Source organism: Thalassophryne amazonica, chromosome 19 (assembly GCF_902500255.1).
Source record: "Thalassophryne amazonica chromosome 19, fThaAma1.1, whole genome shotgun sequence".
Classification (NCBI taxonomy): Eukaryota; Metazoa; Chordata; class Actinopteri; order Batrachoidiformes; family Batrachoididae; genus Thalassophryne; species Thalassophryne amazonica.
Window position 1 is genome coordinate 21,283,479 of NC_047121.1, and position 23,387 is coordinate 21,306,865.

Below are 23,387 nucleotides of genomic sequence, written 5' to 3' on the forward strand. Positions count from 1 at the left end.
ATACATATTACCACTTTTTAGCTTGAAAATGACACAACTGAAATACACAATTCCTTTTCAGTTGTTTGCTGCAACTTGAAAGAAAATAAGGTAGTATTTAAAATCATCTTTTAAAATCATTTTAGTATTGAATGATCACAGGCAATACATAAGGATTACCACGAACACTTTGACACTCATTGACAATATATTAAATGTTATTGTTGAGAATTTAACGGGTGAATTACTTATTAGTGACATTAGTGATCACTTGCAAAGTTTTGTTGTTTACATTAACTTAGTTGATAAAGTCGACCATATTGACATCCCAAATTATAAAAGGAAAATTCAGTTGTACCTTCTAATTCGAGTACTTGGGATATCAGGACAATAATGCACAACCGTTCAGATTCAATATTATTTTCAGAGAAACTGATGAATATGAAATAATCGACATAGTACATACACTAAATGGGAAAAATCAACTGATTACAATAATTTAGATGTGTCCTTGATAAAAAAAATAGAACTGATGTCCCTCCAAAATAGTTGAAGTGATACCACTGTTCAAATCTGGTGATAAACATGTTTTTTCAAACTACAGGCCAATGTCACTGCTACCTCAATTTTCAAAAATTCTGGAAAAAGGATTCTTTAAGAGGCTGAATGATTTTATATAAAAAAAATCACATACTAAATGAGCAGCAATATGGAATTAGAAAAAAAGTTGTACTACTTCACTGCCGGTAATTGATTTTGTGGAGCATATCACAAATGCAATTGAAAACAAACAATAGATTGTAGGGGTTTTTTTTTCAACCTACAGAAAGCATTTGATACTACAGATCAACATGCCTTGCTATTGGATAAATTATGGAAGTATGGCATCAGGGGATTGGCTCATGAGTGGATAGCTAGTTATTTGTCCAACAGGTATCAGTGTGTTCACTTGGATGAAATTTTGAGTTTATGTGGTGCACTTGTGGGGTGCCCCAGGGCTCTGTCCTTGGGCTTTTGCTATTTGTTTTATATATCAATGACATATGTTTATTTTGTAAGATTGTCAGTTGTATCGTATTTGCTGATGACATGACTGTGTTTTGCAGTGAGGATCATTTGAGACAGGTTCTGGACATGATGGAGAGGGAACTACAGAAGTTTAAGGAATTATTTGATTCTAACAAATTGCCACTTCACTTTGGTGAAACAAAGTGGATCATATTTGGTAATAAGCCCAGGAACTCATGTAGAAATTTACGAGTACGCAATGTTGAAATTGAACTCATTATGTTCTGCTCATAAATGGCTGGGTAGTGCTCGGCATGCTGATTGGAGTGACAGAGCACAAGTCACGGAAGGTTTTGTAAACTTGTATCAGTTTTGAACATGCTTACATTTTAAGGGCACTCAGTCATACTCATTCACAGCTTGGGGTGTGTCTGTGTAAGCCTAGCACAGCTCTGAACTCAGAAAGAGTTACCTCAAGCTGTATGAGTTCGCAATTCACATGGAGGATTGCGCCTGTGCTGTCCTGAGTTTCGTGGGTTTACAAAGTTCCAGCTCCAACTTCTGCTGAGCTGTGTCGAGCGGTGTGCCTGATTAGGTGTGATTAGGTTTATTGTACTTGTCACCAACAGTGGCCACGTGAGAGGTGTGCCAAGGCGTGCCAACTTGTAGCTTGTCCCATTTGTAATGGTAAAAAATGGAATTATTCTGCATTCTTCCAGCTAATTTCTTGCAAATGAAACTGTTCTTGTCATACCTTTTCCTCAGTTTGCTTTAGCAATTGTGTGACTTCCTGCAATTGGCCTTCAATCTCAGCTGGGATTGGAGTGCACAGTTTGGAGTACTTCATTTTAAGATTCTCCATGATTTGCTGGATTAAATTCTTCTGATTACACAGCTGGCTGTGGACTTCCTGCAAAAAGAAAGGTGTAGTTGTCAGTTACACAGATGGCAAAACAAAGAGAAAAATTATGATTATGGTGTTGGGAAGCACATAGCACACCACACTAACACCATCAGTTAAATTGACTCATTTATATCAGTTGACCTTTCCTAAGGAATCTCAGCATACAAACTACTGAAGTTGTGTTTCTGTGTATCAGGGAGCCAGCTCTCTTGTACTGCTCTCATGAAACAGATCTGAACTATTCAAATCTTCATTCCCAACAATGGACTGACTGGCTTGAGATTCACTCTCAAGCCACTGAAAATGAAACTTCAAATCCAGTCCAGAAATTTGCAAAATAACCCAGAGGAGATCACCTGTATTTGAAGCTCAGATGAATCAGGAGGGACAGTGAGCATGATGAAACCATTTGTGTCCAGGTAAGGGATCAACTTGTGTCAGAGTACATATAGAAGTATTTCTATTTTTGTGAAGAACATTCTTGTGACTTTCAGATTTTTAGACCTCAACCTAAGTAAACTGAAGTGGTAAACAATGACAACTTTTGAGGCTTTTCCCTGATCATGAGGTCATCATAATAATCATCATCATCTTCAACCGCTTATCTGGGGTTGGGTCGTGGGGGCAACAGCTCTAGCAGGGGACCCCAAACTTCCCTTTCCCTGGACACATTAACCACCTCTGACTGGGGGATCCCGAGGCGTTCCCAGGCCAGTGTGGAGATACAGTATAATCTCTCCACCTAGTCCTGGGTCTTCCCCAGGGTCTCCTCCCAGATGGATGTGTCTGGAGCACCTCCCTAGAGAGGCACCTAGGGGGCATCTTTACCAGATCACCAAAGCACCTCAACTGCCTCCTTTCAACATGAAGGAGCAGCGGTTCTACTCCGAGCTCCCCATGTCTCTGATAACAGTCGACCATGCCTCCTTTGCACAGGCAACCCTTGGACAGTAGCTCACCTGGAGCTGCTGTGTGCTGCTGCTCTGCTCCATCTCTGACAAATGGCTGTTGGCTGCTTCCACCCAAACATGGACACCCTGCAGCTTCTCACAGACCTTTTCTCTGTCCTTTAACTCCAGCCTGGACTCCTTCAAACTCTCTGTGCTTCTCTCCTTTAAACTGAAAATACACACAAATTCAACACCTTATAGAGTGATTTATATATATATATATATATATATATATATATATATATATATATATATATATATATATATATATATATATATATATCATGTCAACATGTGAAACAAAATTGTTATCATACACTCAAACTGTGTATATGTACATATGCACATTTTAACAAAAGATCGTAAAGGTGCCAGACTGATATACCTAAGCCTCACAACAGAAATATCTCTAGTTTAAAGTGTTTCTAGAAATCACAGCATTCTATTTCAGTATTCATCAGAGGAATTCAGGAAAAACACACAAGACTTGTTCAGAAGCAAAACAAAACCAAACAAAAAAATACCTGTTATATCGGCCCTGCATGGCTTGCAGCTGCTGACAGAATGGGGTGGGAGGAGCCTGTTCCAGATGGGCGGGGACACAGAGTAACCTGGCAGTGCGTAGTTCCAGTGCAGACAAGGCCCGATGCTCACAGTCCAGTGTGTCCTGGTACTGTTCACAGGCTTGCACCAGGTCTTGAAGCTCCTCAGTTGAGGCCTTTAGTTGTGAGCCAACAGGAAGCTCCACCTCCACCTGCTCCAGGATATCAGAAGCCTTCTTCACCTGTGATGACAAACCGTACATAATTCATCCCTGGGTAAATTCTTCCATTGATTTTCTGGGTTTTCTATACTGCAATATTCCAAAGCAATCTTGTGACATAGTGCAGAAGACAAGGTACATAATACTGTGTACTGTCTCTTCAGGGTTATGTCATTTTTCTCGTCTCTTTATGTAATTTACTGCCCCTTACCAAGAACTAAACCATTGCATTCCTCATTTTGGCTCTATTAAAGGTCACAATTATAAGACTTATAAGACTTAAACTTATAAGACACAATTATTTTCCCTTTTGTATGGCTAGCATACTGGCATAGTATAGTTCTACGCTTTTTACTCTTTTAATTCATTTTATTAGGTACCGGAGTGTGCCACAGCCTTAACTTTACCTAAAGTCTGGGTCTTTTAGTGAAGCTTAGGGCTAGTGGCCGGCGATCACTTTAGCCTTTCCTGTTTTTCTTGTTGTTTAGTGCTGACAAATTATACTGCATTTCTTGTCTTTCTGATGCCTGATTCTGTGGGGTTTTCTTATCTCTGTCAAAGGTGCAGCTCCATCCAAAGATGGGTGTGGTAGTTGTGCTGGAGACCCTTCTGTCCTGTGCACTGACAGCATTTCCTGTATATTCGTTTTGTGAATTGTTCTGTAATTTACGTTTGTAGCATGGCCCAAGCAGAGGGTCACCCCACTGAGTCTGGTCTGCTTGAGGTTTCTTCCTCAGAGAGAGTTTTTCCTTACCATGCTGCTCTGGGGGTTAGTAAGGTTAGACCTTACTTGTGTGAAGCGCCTTGAGGCAACTCTGTTGCGATTTGGCACTATATGAAAATTGAAATTGAAAACAATGAAAACAGGACCGGGACCCTCACAGACAGTGTCCATCTTGTGAAAGGCCCAGAAAATGGGTCATACATACACACAGCACTTTTTATACAATGTGGGCACTTACAGTGGGTGTAGTTTAGTCTCACATTTCTAATGTTGTTGGCTCTCACAGATAGGGGGAGCCCTCAGTGTATCTAAAACTTAGACATAATTGATGGAAGTAAAAACTCTTGTTTAAATGTTAAACCAGATCCCAGAGACTTCCAATCAAATAGCAAAAGCAAACACTTGATAACTAATATAAAATGACTTAGCACAGATATTATCTAACAGTTATATTTTAAACAACACATAAATGTGTTTCATAATAAACAAATAATATTGTAATTGCATTCATGTTCACTTACACTAGTGGTGATATCTTTCCATTCTGCAATTTTCTGTTCATTATGAGTTATCAGCTCCTGTGTATGGTGACATAGTCTTGATACTTGTTTCCACAAGGCATAGACAGTGGCCTCCCTGCCTCCTCTGCAGCTCTGCTCTGGGCACCATTCCTCTAACTCCTCCACACGCTTCTGCAGTGACTCCAGTTCTTCAGACAAAGACTGTAAAGCAGAGCCAACAGCGTCATTTACCGCCAGTTGCTGTAACTGAAATATAAGCAGGGTTTATCTTACACAGAGAAATGTGAGAAATATGTGTACCCTGCCTCATTCCCTATGATTGCTTGGTTAGGTTCCAGCCCCCCGCCACCTGATCTTGGATAAGCGGCCGAAGATGAGTGTGTGTGCGTATGTGTGTGTTGCCCCAGTGTCTCCAACAAGCTTTTACTTAGAGAGTGATGGAGATATCATATTATTAAGATGAAAACTATGGATAAATATGGGTAAATTTGCAATATCACACGTACTCTGAGTGCAGTTTGCTGGTCAGTGCAGTCAGCAAGACAAGTGATCTTCTGATTGATGATCTGGGAAAGGTTTTTCTCTGCAATATTCACACTCTGGCTGATTTCATTTTGACACTTGTTGTGTTTTCTGTGTTGTTCTGTACACCTAAAAGACAAAATTGAAATCTATCAATAACAAGAACAACTTGAACTACAAAAGCAATCAGGCAGGGTATACATTTGCTAAGGTTGGGGCATCTCCAGATTTTGGATTGGGATTAACAGCAATATTGTTTTAAAATTATACTGTCAGAAGTGAAACTGCATTTTTTTTTGTTGGTTGACAGAATATGTATAACAAACAGACATTTAAGACATTTAAGGTGTTATCAAAAAATTACCCAAATTTTCTCTGATAAATAAAAATAATCTATAGCCTACATTCTGAGTCTGATCAACATCAATATTTTGTGGGTGCATCCTCTTGATAGAATCTATCATGTCAACAAATTTTGTGGAGATTACCTTTGACCTTTTTCAATATTCCAGCTAACAGCTAGCTGGTCAGCCAAGCAAAGAAAGTACCATTTTCTTGAGAATTTGATTGATCAAGAATGGGCTGATCTCATACATTAGGAAGTGTGAATAAAAGATCCACCATCCACATCAAGATCTTCACTGATGAACAAATTTAATACAACCTTCCTCTTGATTATTTGTTCAGGCTTCTATATTGTTCAATGCTTGCATAAACCGGGTATTGGGGAAGGTTATGGAAACCAGGTTCTTAGGTGCCTTTGTCTACAGGGAATGGTTTAGTTATCTCTTCTGAGAAGATTCTCAGTCGTAGCGTCCAAGTCGGTTGAGTCAGGTTAACTGGACTCATTACTTCTGCCAATGAAGTTGGAGGAGGTTATGTTTTCACCCCTGTTAGTTTGTCCGTTTGTGAACAGCCTGAAGCCCACAATTTTTCATCCATCCATCCATCCATTTTCTTCCGCTTTATCCGGAGTCGGGTCGCGGGGGCAGCAGCTCAAGCAAAGCCGCCCAGACCTCCCGATCCACACACACCTCCCCCAGCTCCTCCAGGGGAATCCTAAGGCGTTCCCACGCCAGCCGAGAGATGCAGTCCCTCCAGCGTGTCCTGGGTCTTCCCCGGGGCCTCCTCCCAATGGGACGTGCCCGGAACACCTCTCCAGCGAGGCGTCCAGGGGGCATCCGGAAAAGATGCCCGATCCACCTCAACTGACTCCTTTCGACGTGGAGGAGCAGTGGCTCGACTACGAGCTCCTCCCGAGTGACCGAGCTCCTCACCCTATCTCTAAGGGAGCGGCCAGCCACCCTGCGGAGGAAACTCATCTCGGCCGCTTGTACCCGCGATCTCGTTCTTTTGGTCATGAGCCAAATCTCATGACCATAGGTGAGGATCGGAACGTAGATCGATCGGTAAATCGAGAGCTTTGCCCCCCTACTCAGCTCTCTCTTCACCACGACGGTCCGATATAGCGACCGCATCACTGCAGATGCTGCACCGATCCATCTATCGATCTCACGCTCCATCCGTCCCTCACTCGTGAACAAGACCCCAAGATACTTAAACGCCTCCACTTGAGGCAAGGACACTCCACCGACCTGAAGAGGGCAAAGCACCTTTTTCTGGTCGAGAACCATGGCCTCGGATTTGGAGGCGCCGATCTTCATCCCGGACGCTTCACACTTGGCTGCAAACGGCCCCAGTGCACGCTGAAGGTCCTGATTTGACGAAGCCAACTGAACCACATCGTCCGCAAACAGCAGAGACGAGATTCTGTGGTTCCCAAACCAGACCTCCTCTACACCCTGGCTGTGCCTAGAAATTCTGTCCATAAAAATAATGAACAGAACCGGTGACAAAGGGCAGCCCTGGCGGAGGCCAACGTGCACTGGAAACAGGTTTGACTTACTACCGGCAATGCGAACCAACCTCCTGCTGCGGTCGTACAGGGACCAGATAGCCCTTAGCAAAGGACCCCGGACCCCGTACTTCCGGAGCACTCCCCACAGGGTGCCCCGAGGGACATGGTCGAACGCCTTCTCCAGATCCACAAAACACATGTGGACTGGTTGGGCGAACTCCCATGAACCCTCGAGCACCCGATGGAGCGTGTAGAGCTGGTCCAGTGTGCCGCGACCAGGATGAAAACCACACTGCTCCTCCTGAATCCGAGGTTTGACCATTGGTTGAATTCTCCTCTCCAGTACTCTGGAATAGACCTTACCGGGGAGGCTGAGGAGTGTGATCCCCCTATAGTTGGAACACACCCGCCGGTCACCCCTTCTTAAACAGAGGGACCACCACCCCGGTCTGCCAATCCAGAGGCACTGTCCCTGATCTCCACGCGATGTTGCAGAGGCGTGTCAGCCAAGACAGTCCCACAACATCCAGAGACTTAAGGTACTCAGGACGGATTTCATCCACCCCAGGAGCCTTGCCACTGAGGAGCTTTCTAACCACCTCGGTGACTTCGGCCTGGGTAATGGATGAGTCTGCCTCTGAGTCCCCAGTCTCTGCTTCCTCTTCGGAAGACGTGACGATGGGATTGAGGAGATCCTCGAAGTACACCTTCCACCGCCCGACAACATCCCCACTCAGGGTCACCAGCTCCCCACCTGCACCGTAAACAGTGCTGGTAGAGAACTGCTTCCGCCTACTGAGGCGTCGGACGGTTTGCCAGAATCTCTTCGAGGCCGACCGATAGTCCTCCAATTTCATATATCGTATTTTTTTTTTTTTTTTTTTTTACTGAAGATTCATATGTTGTTAGGCAAGAACTAATTCAATTCACATGTCAGGAAAAGACTTGGAAAATTGGAAAAATCCCTACCTTTAAGGTTCAATGAATTTTCACAGATTCATAACTCTGTCAAATTTATGTCATATTTGAGAGTGTAATGCAGGACGGTGTCCTTTATCAACTGAAAAAGTCTGACCCAGCTCTGATTGTTGACATTCAAATTCAATATTGAAAAGCCCATTTGGTGCACATGTTGTATTATATCTCATTCGAAACCAGCTCAGTCACTCTCATTTTTACCTCTGCGAACAAAGTTGGGCGGAGGTAATGTTTTCACCCCTGTTTGTTTGTCTGTTTGTGAACAACCTGGAACCAACAGTTTTTCACATATCATCATGACATTTCTACAAAGGATTCATATCCTGATAGGTAAGAGCTGATTCAATTTTCTCCAAGCACCCCTCTGCTAGGAGAATATGAAATATATATTTAAAGTACAGCAGGGTTCACCAACCCTGTTACTGGAGAGCCCCTGCCCTGCAAGTTTTCCATGTCATTCACTGGAAGTAAGTTAATAAGTTAGATTAACACATGCATTAATCTAATTCATTAACTTAATTTCAAGTAACTTAATTCATTTAGATGTTATTAATTGAAACAATTCAATTTAACTTGGTTCTATTTTTAGTACAGTGTTGCGTCTCTGCGCAGTTTGTTTCTGTGTTCATAATTTCTATTTTCTTTTCATATAGTAAAATAAACTTGATTTGATTGATTTATTTGGAGATACTGACCTTGAATCAATGTTAAGCAAGACTGTTAGACATGCCTTTTGTATGAACCATACTGTAAGAATCAAATGAATTACAAATCATTTCACCTGCTGAGAGATTCCATTTGGATTTGGCCCTTTGCCTGGACAGATGACATCCTTGCCAGTACTTGGCTTAGAACATTGCTGTGGAGCTTCTCCACCTCTTGGGGAGACAGACAAGGATGCTGAGGAACCAAGCTTTTTAGGTGGTCCACATGACTCTGGAACTGCTGTTCCAGTGAGGCCAAGACCTCTTGGGTTTTCTGTAACCATTCAGAGCAGAATCCAGCAGATCCTTGCAGGGGCAGGAGAGTGGCCTCAGTGTCCTTCACGAAATGGACTGCACATTTAAGCGCATAGATGTATCTTCTCAAAGACTCTCTGGCCTGGCACAGGTTCTCCTAAATTATAATGAACAAGAATTGTTACCTATTTGTATATATATATATATATATATATATATATATATATATATATATATATATATATATATATATATATATACACATACACACACACAACTGGCACAAATAATTTCAGTACATGATCAATTTTGGCATTTCCCTATATTTTTCTCTTCCAAATAAGTTGTTTAGACAGCATGGTAAATAAAAAAATGCTATGCATATGTAATGTATAGCATATGATGATCATCTGACAAAGTTAGAATAATAAAATAGGCAAAGCAAAATAAAAACTAAGCAGAAAAATTTAACTTGCCATTTGTGAGTCACATTCACTTAGGATTGTGTTCTTCAACTCCATCAGGTCCTGTGATCCACCAGCTTGTCTCTTCCCTTTGTTCTGCTCAAGAACATCCAGTGCTTTCATTTTTGACTCTGTGGATGTTTTCAACACCATAATTCTTTGGTATTCCTTGTTAATTACTTTTTCCACTGGCACCAACAAAGGGAGTTCCTGGAGTTCCTGCTGGGTCTTCCTGAGGAAGGCCTGAGTCGATGCCTTCTCTGATTCAAGGTCCAATTCCTCCAGCAGCCCCCACTCAATAATGCTAAGGTTATTGTGAAGTGCTAACTCCCAGGTGTTAAGATGCTCCTCATTCTGTTTAAGTCTTTTTTGCTCTGCTGTAAGCTGTGAGGGGTACAGGTCTTTAGAGATTATCTGTAGGTTGTAATCTACCTGTTTGCACATTTCTTTTATGAGAGGAAACTGGACAAGGAGGGCTTGGCAGATCTCATATTTCTCTGCCAGTCCCTTGCTGTCTTCTTTGGTTTGATTAACTGCCTTCTGAATGTTTTTCCTGAGGTCTTCCACATGTTGCCTCATCTTTAGGTATTGCTCATGATCTTTGGCTTTCATATTGAGAGTAATCATTGTCTTTTGAAATTCAGAAATGATAGAGTGCAGTTCCTTTGCCTTTTGCTGAGGAATATAGGGTACTAGATGATCAATCTGGATCTTATGCTTCAAAATGATATGTCTGAAATGTTCCAAAGGTTGTAGCAATTCTCTTGTGATGGGGAATCTGTATCTGTTCAGATCTACTAAAATCTGTCTCAAGCTATTTTCAATCCGTGCCAAATTTTGCTTGCTTGAATTTACAGTCTGGATGTTTTCATCGAGCTGCTTTTCATTTGTCTTCTCAAAGCTGCTAATGCATCTGATGTCCTCTTCGAGGTTGGTAAGCTTGTCAAAAAGTTGGCAGTTCTCTGTTTTGCTGAGCTCAGGGGCAATAGCTTTACTCTTCAATAAAAGAGCCTCACAAAGAGCAGCCTGTTTCTCAGCTTCAACTAGTGTGTCCTGGAATTGACGAGCTCGAAGATCAAGGGCAACGGTGCTGTTCTCTTCACTCTCATCACTCCGGGTGGCTTCTCTATGAAGATGGGCAACAACCCAGGCATCAAGATCAGCTGTCTGCTCTGATAGTTTTTCTCTAATCTGCAACCCTGACTCTACCTCATGTATAGCCTTGTTCAGCTCATCAGTGGTGGACTTGGAGAGATCTTTAAGGGACTGTAGACAGGTGCACACAATTGGCACATCTTCACCCTGTTCTAACTGTGGAAGTAGCTCAGTCAGTTCCTCTACCAATATCCCCAGTTGGCCTTGCTTGGCCACCACCTCAAACTGCAGCTTCTTCAATTCTCTGAGCTGCCGATGTGCCTCCTCAGGGAGAAGAGCAAGTCTTTTCCTCCTGCCCTCAATATCCTTCTCTGTCTGCTTAGCCCAGGCAAACCCATCCCTCATCACCCGAATAATTTTCTCCATCATAGGATTGCTACTGCTCCAAGATTGGGAGGACATGAGCTTGTCTGTGTGACAAAGTGTGTTTTTGATCTTTTCCAATCCTTGTTGAATCTGTTCTGTTTCCTTCTCCCAACACAAGTTGAGGGGAAGCCCCTCAGACAGTTGCTGTAAATGAAGATACATTTTCTGTGCAGCTTTGACTTCTGCATTAGCTAACATCAGCTGCTTTTCCTTTGTGCAGTTCCACTGATCACCAGAAGCGATAGCTTCAAGATCTTTTCCAATCATCTCTAAGTGTTTTTGAAGGTCTGCCATGTCCAAAACAAGGCTGTTGATTTCTTGTGAATAGATATTTGTGTGATGCAAGGTTCTATCCACAGCTCTTTCTAGAGCCCTCCACTGCTCCTGGAGGTTCTTCTCCTCCAGCTGTACTCTTGCTTGCTCAGGCCGGCTGAGATGGGGACATAACTTGGCATTGGTCAGGTGCAACTCCCCAAGTATTGTTCGGTTTCCCTTCACACCTCTTTGTAAGGAGCCAAGACGTTCTGCCTCCTGGGAGCTGCTTTCCTCTGGGGAACTGAAGGAGAGATCATACTAAACTGTAAGAACAGATTGTACAAGGCAGCTTTAAGAATAGAATTTTTCATATTTGAATCTACCATTTAATCTTGACTTGGTCTTGACCATAGTTTTGATCTTGACATGATTAAGGGCCCCTTCACACATAACACTATTTATGCCAACTAATGCATGAAGGAGGAATTGCATGCAACATGCAGTACACGTGCAGGCTCACGGCATCATGACTTTCCACGTGCTTGCACTGTGTTCGTGTGCGCGAACAGAAGCGCGCACCAAACCATTGCCACGGTATCATGCATGCCTGTCTGATCTTGCGTCCTTCCCAACAGCAGGTGGAATGTCTAGTGGTTCACCATTTTGTTTTTGGTTCGCAAATTTTCTTCCGGTTTCTGCGTCTTTCGTGTTATGTGTGAAGGGGTCCTTAGATATACATCATGATATACAAAGTTTGTATTTTACTACCATCTGTATAACTAAACTCCACTCATACCATTGCAATCATGCTAGTATAAGGAATTTACCTTATGGCCCTGCCACACCTTTATTTATCCTGCATATGCATTGAAAAATTTTGTGCAGGCACAATGTTTTCAACACATGCCGATGTATGGCTGACATGTCCTGGTAAGTTATGCTATTGTTGACACACGTTACTTGTAAGTTACTCATAAGTCGAAATATGTCAAGATAATGTCTCACGTACCCAAAACTTATTTCTAACCTATGAGTAACTTGCTTTGAACTTATGTGTAACTTTTATCAAACTTATCTACAATGCATACTGATGTATGTAGACGATGATCTCAGAACTCACTGAATGTGTCAGCCACCATATAATGATGTATTGACAGCATTTTTAATGTGTCAGCAAATGCTAGCTAAATCGTAATGGTGTAACAGCTGCATACCTTATTCGACATAGCCAGAGTATTTGCTAATTTTTTTTTTTTATAAGTTGGCATATGCTGGCTATTTGTCAGGGTGTGATAGGCCCTTTTGCTGTTGTGTTATAGGTGACAAAGCATCATAATTGCTTTTCTTTCTTCAAATTGTTTAAGTTTTTAGATAGAATTAAATGAGTGACTTGTGCTCTCTCTCTCTCTCTCTCTCTCTCTCTCTCTCTCTCTCTATATATATATATATATATATATAAATTTAAAAATCAAACTGAAATTTCAAGTTTTGATTTTACACATCTAAAAATATGACAATATATTAAAATAAATAAAAAATAAAAAGTGAAGGTAATTTTTTCAGTGTGAATATAATCTTGACACTGACCTGAAACAAACAAACAAAAAAAAAATGTGATCTGAAAGCAAAGAAGCACCAATAAAAAAAAGTTTGAATGAAAAACAAACAAAAATACATAAATACAAAAATACAAAAATTTCCAGGTCTGTGTTGAAGTTTTATATATATATATATATATATATATATATATATATATAATAAATGATTTATTTTATTTTTTTTCTGTCAATTAAGAGTAATGAACCTTACTCGTTTGTACTGCAAACTAAAGAAGAACCTGGACCTTAATTTTGTTTGCTACCAATTTGTGGAAATAGGGGAAGAATGTGCTTGAAAACTCACAGCAAATCCTACAATCCAAAACTATTTATCTGTGGAACGCATTGTCACAGGTAATGTTTTTACTAAATTTATTATGAGTATGTGGGAGAAGTAGTGGCATTAATGTACAATATAAGCATGCATTTGTGAATGCTTTTTACAATACATTTGGATTTGTGTGTTATTCTTGTGTTATAACATATAATATAATATATAATGGCTGGCCACAGTAAATGAATATTCAGTAATACAGCATACAGTGTAGTTTGGAAATTCTACACAAACTGTGTACTTACATTTTGATGGTGTTGAGTTCTGATCTCAGTCTTGCCAGGGTACTCCTGGCTTCTTGCATCTGTCTGCCATAATCAGTCACCAGCTGTAACTGGGTCTCTTTACTGTGGATAACAGCAACAGCATCTTGATCAACAATGCTCCATTGTTCCTTCAAATGCTCCACAGGGTCTGCATTATCAGTGCTGTCACTTGTCATCGACACCTGCAGCTGGGCAGCCTTGTGGCACTCCTGTAACCAGCATCCACAAATGCAGACACAAAGAATTAAGAAAAGTTTGTATTCACAGTTCAACTGTAACATTACTTGACATGGTTTTAGTATATCATCATCATAAGGCCAAGATGGTGTATATTTTTTCACTGAAACCAAAGATTCTGTGCAGAGCAGATAATTGTGGATTACAAGTTTGACTATCGAAAGGTAGACTGGGGTTTCAGATCCATGCTTCATGCTCCCTGTGTGCTTGGACAAAACACTTCATAGACATTGCCCCAGTCCATCTACCTATAAATGGGTACCACCCTTTTGACTGGGAAGTAATGTGATGGATTGGAATCCTGGCCACAGGGAGTCATAGACTCTCCTCTATGCCACATTATTATCACTTTACCGAGGTGTTGCTAGGCTGGTAGCAAAGATTTACACTTACGCTACCTGTCGATACCTGCCCGCTGTGCATAAAGTGAAGATGTCATAGCATGTGCAGTTCAAGAACTGTCCACAGATGATAACATGAAAAGTCGAGAAGTGTGTGTTGGTCCTCGTCTAACTCAGCGAATATTGGTCATTTTGGGCGACTTGCCAAATGCATACCGCCCTCCAAAAGCATGTTATTGTATTATTATTATCACTTTACCGAGGCGTTGCTAGGCCGGTATCGTAGATTTACATCGATGCTATCTGGCTATACCCGCCCGTTGTGCATAAACAAATGACGTCATAGCGCTCACAGCCCAAGAACGGTCCGCAGAGGAAAACATAGAAAGGCGAGAAGTGTGTGTGTTGGTCCCAATATGGATATTTTGGATGATTTTCTTATGGATAGTACGACAATGAACAGCGCAAATGTTTCTGGGGTCGACTGGGCATGAATGTCGGGCCTCTGAAGATGCATACCGCCGTCCAAAAGCATGTTATTGTATTATTATTATCAATTACTGAGGCTTTGCTGGGCTGGTAGCAAGAATTTACATTTACGCTACCTGTCGATACCTGCCCGCACTAGCGGGCGAGTATTGGGTAGCGGGCGGGTATCCCAATATCCACCCACTGTGCATAAAGTGATGACATCATAGCATGCGCAACCCAAGAACTGTCCGCAGATAATAACATGAAAAGCGAGAAGTGTGTGTTGGTCCCAATATGGATATTCCAGATGATGCCAAAGCAGCCAGCTTGATGAGGACGCCCTACCGAATTTGGAGAGCAGCGCGGTACCAGCCTACATGACAAAAGTTAAAGTGACCCAACTTTTTATGTACGCATTTGCTGGGTGTTTTGCATTTTGAAATGACATTAAATATTAATGTGATTCCACCTGTTGTGTATCTCAGTAAGTGATAATAATGCAAATAACATGCAGTTGTTGTGCAGTATGCATTTTCTGAGTCCCCCGTCCATGCCCAGTCGCCCAAAATGACCGATATTCGCCCAAGTTAGAGGAGGGTGAATATCGGTCATTTTGGGCGACTGGGCATGGACGTCGAGCCTCTGAAAATGCATACCACCCTCCAAAAGCATGTTATTGTATTATTATATCATCCAGATACAGGCCCCGGCCTGTGGGCTGCAGGGTGTTAGTACTTATTACAGAGTCTATCAAGTTCTGTCACTAATTTTTGTCATATTTGACATATTTGTCTAATAGATTACAATTTGTTCATGTAAATGGGGAATCTTCTTCACAGACTAAAGTTAATTATGGAGTTCCACAAGGTTCTATGCTAGGACCAATTGTATTCACTTTATACATGCTTCCCTTAGGCAGTATTATTAGACGGTATTGCTTAAATTTTCATTGTTACACAGATGACACCCAGCTTTATCTATCCATGAAGCCAGAGGACACACACCAATTAGCTAAACTGCAGGATTGTCTTACAGACATAAAGACATGGATGACCTCTAATTTCCTGCTTTTAAACTCAGATAAAACTGAAGTTATTGTACTTGGCCCCACAAATCTTAGAAACATGGTGTCTAACCAGATCCTTACTGTGGATGGCATTACCCTGACCTCTAGTAATACTGTGAGAAATCTTGGAGTCATTTTTGATCAGGATATGTCATTCAAAGCGCATATTAAACAAATATGTAGGACTGCTTTTTTGCATTTACGCAATATCTCAAAAATCAGAAAGGTCTTGTCTCAGAGTGATGCTGAAAAACTAATTCATGCATTTATTTCCTCTAGGCTGGACTATTGTAATTCATTATTATCAGGTTATCCTAAAAGTTCCCTAAAAAGCCTTCAGTTAATTGAAAATGCTGCAGCTAGAGTACTGACGGGGACTAGAAGGAGAGAGCATATCTCACCCATATTGGCCTCTCTTCATTGGCTTCCTGTTAATTCTAGAATAGAATTTAAAATTCTTCTTCTTACTTATAAGGTTTTGAATAATCAGGTCCCATCTTATCTTAGGGACCTCGTAGTACCATATCACCCCAATAGAGCGCTTCGCTCTCAGACTGCAGGCTTACTTGTAGTTCCTAGGGTTTGTAAGAGTAGAATGGGAGGCAGAGCCTTCAGCTTTCAATTCAATTCAATTTAATTTTATTTATATAGCGCCAAATCACACTGTGGAACCAGCTCCCAATTCAGATCAGGGAGACAGACACCCTCTCTACTTTTAAGATTAGGCTTAAAACTTTCCTTTTTGCTAAAGCTTATAGTTAGGGCTGGATCAGGTGACCCTGAACCATCCCTTAGTTATGCTGCTATAGACGTAGACTGCTGGGGGGTTCCCATGATGCACTGTTTCTTTCTCTTTTTGCTCTGTATGCACCACTCTGCATTTAATCATTAGTGATCGATCTCTGCTCCCCTCCACAGCATGTCTTTTTCCTGGTTCTCTCCCTCAGCCCCAACCAGTCCCAGCAGAAGACTGCCCCTCCCTGAGCCTGGTTCTGCTGGAGGTTTCTTCCTGTTAAAAGGGAGTTTTTCCTTCCCACTGTAGCCAAGTGCTTGCTCACAGGGGGTCGTTTTGACCGTTGGGGTTTTACATAATTATTGTATGGCCTTGCCTTACAATATAAAGCGCCTTGGGGCAACTGTTTGTTGTGATTTGGCGCTATATAAAAAAATTGATTGATTGATTGACTAATTAACTCTCTCTCTCGCTCTCTCTCTCGCTCTCTCTCTTTCTGTCTTTCCTGAACTAAGTGTGGTCTTTTATCAATGAAATCCAAAATTGTATTGCTGCAGTGAAAATCTTCATCCCTTTGGCTCTTTTTCTTTGACAGTATTGATTTGGCTATTTGGTAGTAATACCACTGTGTGTATAAAGTAGATACACTTTGTTAGGGAGGTTTACAACCACTGCCAACAAAGACAGCGTGGGTGTATTACATCATGCCTTTCTGAATGATTTTAAGGAAGTCATCTCAAATATGAGTGGAGAGTGACAGAATTCAACCAGTAGTATAACTGAGTGCTGCAAGCATGGTGTGCACCATACCTAAAAACATTCTCCCCCAGTTCTGTTTTAATACATCCAAAAGAAAACTAAAGCTAAATTTGTAGTGATCTCTGCATAATAATGTAAAGAAACACTGTTGATAGTTGCATAATTGACAAGAATATGCAATGAGCAGATAGATGTCTTCCGGTACTGTAGTTTACCATAGACAACAAAAGATCGAAAAGGTTTCTGATGCAAGCTTTTCATTTTAAAATTCAATCAAGACTTAGGTTGGAAAAGTCAAATTTTAATCCAAGTTCAATATAAAGTTTTCAATATGAGAATAAAAAAAGAAATTGTTCACAGTGAGGATACATAGGCACTATTAAGTTGAGACGTTAGAATTTTCTTTGTTGGAAAGTTGATAGTCTTGGGAGCTTTATGGGCACATTTCTACAACTGTTTCTACAAAGGAGTCTGGACAATGTCTGTCTCTGTTCATGTTTCTGGTGTCTGGTTTCTGGCCCTGGCATTGTTTGATACCTTTGTATTCCTCATGTTCTCTTAGTGATTTCTACTCTGTGTTAGTTTTCCTCTAACACAGTTATTTCGACATCTGCTTCATATGTGTTTTTTGTGGCCTTTCTTCCTGTCATGAGAGTCCACATGCACTCATGCATCCCACATACATCCTCCATCCTTCTTGATCTGTTGGATTGCTCACCTGGTATGCTGATCTACTGTCCTTTGACCCTCAACATGTTTAACTTCCGGTTTAACTTGATTGCTAATTCCTTTATAGACACTGTTATCTCCTGGATTGCCTCCCTGTTGCTGGACCCTTAGCTCTTGATGACAGATCTCAATTTCGCCCTGAAAGACTTTGTGCATAGACTCTTTATCAAATGCTCATCAAACTGCTTGGTTTGATGGCTTCAAATATAGACTTTGCTTTTAAAACAAATGTGTTTCTCTGCTCATGGATCTGTGACAAAGCCACCTGTAACCGATGAGATTGTGTGACAGATGAAGATGAACATACTAAATAACACTGTCACCGGCATAAAAAAAATCTGATACATTTGTGCACACGTCATCAACAAAGTAAAAAACAAATTGGTTATAAAATGGAACTGATTTGTAAACTCACCTGAGCCTCATCCAGCTGTCGGGCCATGATTGCTGAGTTGAGTACAGCATGACGGTTCGCACAGATTATGACTTTAGCTGCGAGCCTGTTAAGATGATCTTCAAGATCAGTGGTGGTTGCAATCACAGTTTCTGGAGCATCTTCTTCAAATGTATCCTTAAAGACACAGTGAAACATATATATATATATATATATATATATATATATATATATAAATAAAACACAGAAACAAATATAGCATGTCAGGTGTCATTTGGTGGGGAGGCATAGGGAACGTTCTTGAGCATGTGTGAATTCTGTTGCGTCCGCAATGCATGCCAGTCACGTGCACCAAGCCAAAGACTACAGACATGTACGGCGCCTCTGTTGGATTTTCATGATGGAACAACCTGCGGTGGGGACATTTGACGGTGGATTTGAGCATGGAGAGAGCTGATTCAGGGGTTTAAGGCCAAACACATCACTCCTGTAATTCATTCACACTTCCTAATCGCTTGATGTGGCTCTCTCTGATTTTTCGCTGAACAAAGCAAGGCTAAAAGGGACTCAATTTGAGTCCAGAGAAGACTTCCTGTGGAATGCGGCAGCCCAGCTGAACACCATTCCAAACCAGGCTTCTACAAATGCTTCTGTCAATGGCAGAACTGCTGGGAGAAGTGCCTGTGAGACAGAAGGGACTAAAGAATCATTGGAGTGTTCTTTATGGCCACGAAAGCTTGAATCAGCTGAGCAGGATGAGCAGCTGTAGGATATTATATATATATATATATATATATATATATATATATATATATATATATATATACGAGGTCTGTGAGAAAAGTATCCGACCTTTTTATTTTTTTCAAAAACTATATGGATCTGAATCATGTGCGCTTGCATCAGACAAGGTTGAACCTTCGTGCACATGCGTGAGTTTTTTCACGCCTGTCGGTTGCATCATTCTCCTGTGGGCAGGCTTTTTTTCAGAAACTGTTAGAGACAGCCAGTTGGAAACCATTCGAAAGATTCAGATGGATTTCGCACATGATTCAAATCCATATAGTTTTTGAAAAAAATAAAAAGGTTGGATAGTTTTCTCACAGACCTCGTATATATATATATATATATATATATATTTCTGTACATAATACTTATCACTTAATCAGACCTTTTGTACATATTAACACAAAAGAAGTACATTAATTTATGATCACTGCCACTTTTTGGTATTGTTGTCCTTATCTTTACACAGACTCAAGAAAGTAAATTCCTTGCAAGTTAATACATACTTGGCAATAAACCTAATTCTAATTCTACAAATGGTCATGATTCTTCATTTCAAAATGCAGCATTTTTGTTAAGTCCTGTGAATTACTGCTGAAAGTTGGCACTACAAGTTGTTTAATTTCCACTTCATTGTGTAGTATGGAGAGGCAAACCCACAAAAATTGTATCACTACCCGAAAACTTGTCAACCTAACCATATTTGTAGCATAACAGATCAAGCAAGAAAACAGTGTCAATGGAGGATAAATTTAACTAGTATTGATATTTATTACTGTAACAGATATTAGGAAGATAGTCTAAAACTAACTTTCACATGTTTCCTCTGAGAGTATACAACGGGAAGAAGATAATTCAAAGAATGTCTGAAATGAATAATAAAAATGAAATAGATCTAATCTAATGTTACACTGGTGGGTTGCCCGTGGGGATCCACGGGCTCTAGATTGGGTAGTGTTTATAAAATAGGTACCTGACATTTTTCAAGGGTGGTCTTACATTTTGCAGTTTCTATCATGAATTGGAATGGCGTGTAATTCTAAAATACAATTATCAATGTCCATTATTCACTGTTGTTTTGTAATATCTGTAATTTCTCCCAAAATATTAGTCCAATCAACATTCCGTTTTGGTGGCGTTCATCCTCAACCCAAAATACAAAAGGATACTAAACAGGAAATGTCAGCTCTCCTCAGTTTATCCGTGATCAAAGTTATACACACATACGCATGCATGCAGGAACGCATGCACGCATGCATACACGTACACAGAGGCCACTTGGCTTTTAATATATAAATGATTTGCCGCCCCCTGCTGGAATGGTGTGAGTCCAGAATTTAATTAGTGTATGTACCCAGAATTTAATTATCAATGTCCATTGTTCACAGTTGTTAGCTAATGTCCCTAATTTCTATAAAAATATTAATCCTATCAACTTTCCATTTTCGCAGCATTCATCCTTGACCTAAAACACATTAATGGCAATTATATAACAGCTCAGTCATGTCATGCGCACACACAAAACAAATCCACTGTGCTGTCTGAAGGCTGTAAGCAGGAAGAAAGAATGAAAAGCTGGACTAATTTCTAATGAGATTTTTTTTTTGCTGCACTGAGGACGTACACAGTCGACCGACCCGCTTGCGTGTGTGTGCGTGCGGGGGACAATGACACGATGATTTGATTGAGCTTACTGACGCTGTTAATTCTTGTAACATACACACATACACACACAAAATCCACTCCACTGTTCTGGATGTCACAGATGCAGAACACGAAAAATGTTTTGACGGACACGCGCGGGTGTGTGCTTGCTGTCCTCACGTGGACATTCAGAAAATTATATATCGCTGTTGCAATGGGCTGCAGTGAGGGAGTGCACGCCTCACAGATTGATAGGTTACCCCAGGTGAAGCAAACCATCAGATCATAACACGCAACGGGTGAGCTGAATGTCACATCACCCACGTGAGCTCTGTTCCACATGACACGGTATCTGTCCTGCGGAGTGCCATCCATAAGACATGCACCCAGGGCCGGCTGGAGACGCCGCCAGCAGATGTGGACATGATAACAGCACACTGCTTCATCATTCATGTCATTTCATGACTGTACGTCTGTGACCATGGGTCATCTACAGAGGAACAGATGGATCATACTTGTACTGCCTACTTGATAAGAGGGATTCAATAAAATGCTGTGTTTTTATATGGTGTGTGATTTCTTTTTTAAATATGTCCATGTCCTACTTGATATCAGTCATTTTCTCACACCTTTTACAGGACAGCGATGGTAGCTCAGTGGTAACATTTTTGGCTGGCAATCAGAGCTTTTTTGAAATTACAGTTTCGAATCCCGTGGGTGGCATGTATTTTTTTTTTTATTTTCACAGCAGCTGCCCGATGTGACATGTGACCTGGCTATTTGGTTCCAGTGGAATTCATATGAATGCACACATGTACAAATTCATGCACGCACACATACACAGTAGCCACTTGACATTTAATATACAGAATATTAAAAGTGACCTTCATTGCTTACCTGTGACATATCCAGTGTGTGGGGTGTGTGTGGAGCAGGTTCTGGCCATAGGTTGATGTTATCATCCTTTAACTCTTTGTGAAGAGTCTTCAATTTTCTGTCTTCCGGGTCCCTCTCCAATTTTTGTTCACCCTTGTATTTTGCAGCTATTGTGTGTCTGTCCATTGGTAAACGGACAAACTCTATCTTTGACTCCATCTGAGCAGTGACAGGATTATCTACACACTTGTGGTCAAAGCTTTGAATGTCCTCCATAGTAACAGACTTTTCACTCAGGATCACTGGTATTTTGTGCAGATCTTGTGTGAATATGACCAGCCCACATTGGACATGATCCAATGGATCTCTGGAGGTGTCCTCAATAGAACATAGCAATGTATAATCTTGCGGAACACTTTCCTTTGTATCTTTTGTGGTGTCACTGTCAGGCAACTCTTGTTGAGCATCAGCCTGACATTGGATTGGCATGTGTTGATCATATGAACTTGTTTCTGCTAATTTAGATTCATGTGGCTGCACTGTTCCCAACAGAGTAGGTAGAGGTATTGAAGAACCAGATTCAACAACATTTTCTTCGGGTTCGTCATTGCTTTCAAGCCCACCATACTTTGTGCTTCCAGAGACTTCTTTGTCTTGCAGCACCTCAACACCCCCTGCATGGTCTTTATCTAGAGCTATCTCAACTTGGGCAATTGATTGGTCAGGTGCCATCTTTGACTCAGTTGCAGCACTGTCAGGTTCGTGTACAGGCTGCAGTTCAACAATCTTGATATCTACCTTCATAACAGGCTTGTCATCCAGGATCTCAGCTGCTTCACTCTTCTCACCAACTGACAACGCATCCTCTTGCGGAACACTTTTCCTTGTCTCTGTTGTGGGTTCATCGTCCGGCAACTTTTCATCAGCATCGGTTTCACTTTGGATTGACTTGTCTTGCTCAGATGAGCTTGTTTCTGCTAATTTAAATTCAGTTGGCGGCACTTTTTCCAAGAGAGTAGGTGTTGGTTTTGAAGAGACTGTTTCAGCAACATCTTCTTGAGGTACTTCCTTGCTTTCAAGCCCACCATGCTTGCTGCTTCCAGAGACTTCTTTGTCTTGCAGCACCTCAGCACCCACTGCATGGTCTTTATCTGGAGCTATTTCACCTTGGGCAATTGACTGGTCAGGTGCCATCTTGGAGTCAATTGCAGCACTGTCAGGTTCATGTACAGGCTGGAGTTCAACAATCTGGATGTCTACCATCATCACAGGCTTTTTATCCAAGATCTCAGTTGCTTCACTCTTCTCAGCAACTGACAACATATCCTCTTGCGGAGCACTTTCCTTTGTATCTGTTGTGGGTTCATCCTCTGGCAACTTTTCTTGCACATCGGTTTCGCTATGGATTGGCTTGTCTTGATCAGATGAGCTTGTTTCTGCTAATTTAAATTCAGTTGGTTGCACTTTTTCCAAGGGAGTAGCTGTTGGTTTTGAAGAGACTGTTTCAGCAACATCTTCTTGGGGTTCCTCCTTGCTTTCAAGCTCACCATACTTGGTGCTTCCAGAGACTTCTTTGTCTTGCAGCACCTCAGCACCTACTGCATGGTCTTTATCAGGAGCTATCTCACCTTGGGCAATTAATGGATCAGGTGCCGTCATTGTCTCAGGTGCAGTACTGTCAGGTTCGTGTACAGGCTGCAGTTCAACAATCTGGATGTCTACCATCATAACAGGCTTTTATCCAGGA

General features: G+C 41.2%; 1 protein-coding gene across 1 annotated transcript in view; it reads right to left on the bottom strand.

Annotated features, from left to right (window-relative positions):
* The window catches only part of syne2b (spectrin repeat containing, nuclear envelope 2b), a 498,820-nt gene that overhangs the window by 247,089 nt on the left and 228,344 nt on the right, over positions 1–23,387 (bottom strand). The window contains 10 exon segments of the mRNA XM_034159894.1: positions 1,742–1,897; positions 2,851–3,010; positions 3,366–3,625; positions 4,850–5,050; positions 5,356–5,500; positions 8,989–9,323; positions 9,643–11,707; positions 13,584–13,813; positions 18,356–18,511; positions 21,662–23,358. Coding sequence (XP_034015785.1) covers positions 1,742–1,897; positions 2,851–3,010; positions 3,366–3,625; positions 4,850–5,050; positions 5,356–5,500; positions 8,989–9,323; positions 9,643–11,707; positions 13,584–13,813; positions 18,356–18,511; positions 21,662–23,358 — 5,405 coding nt within the window.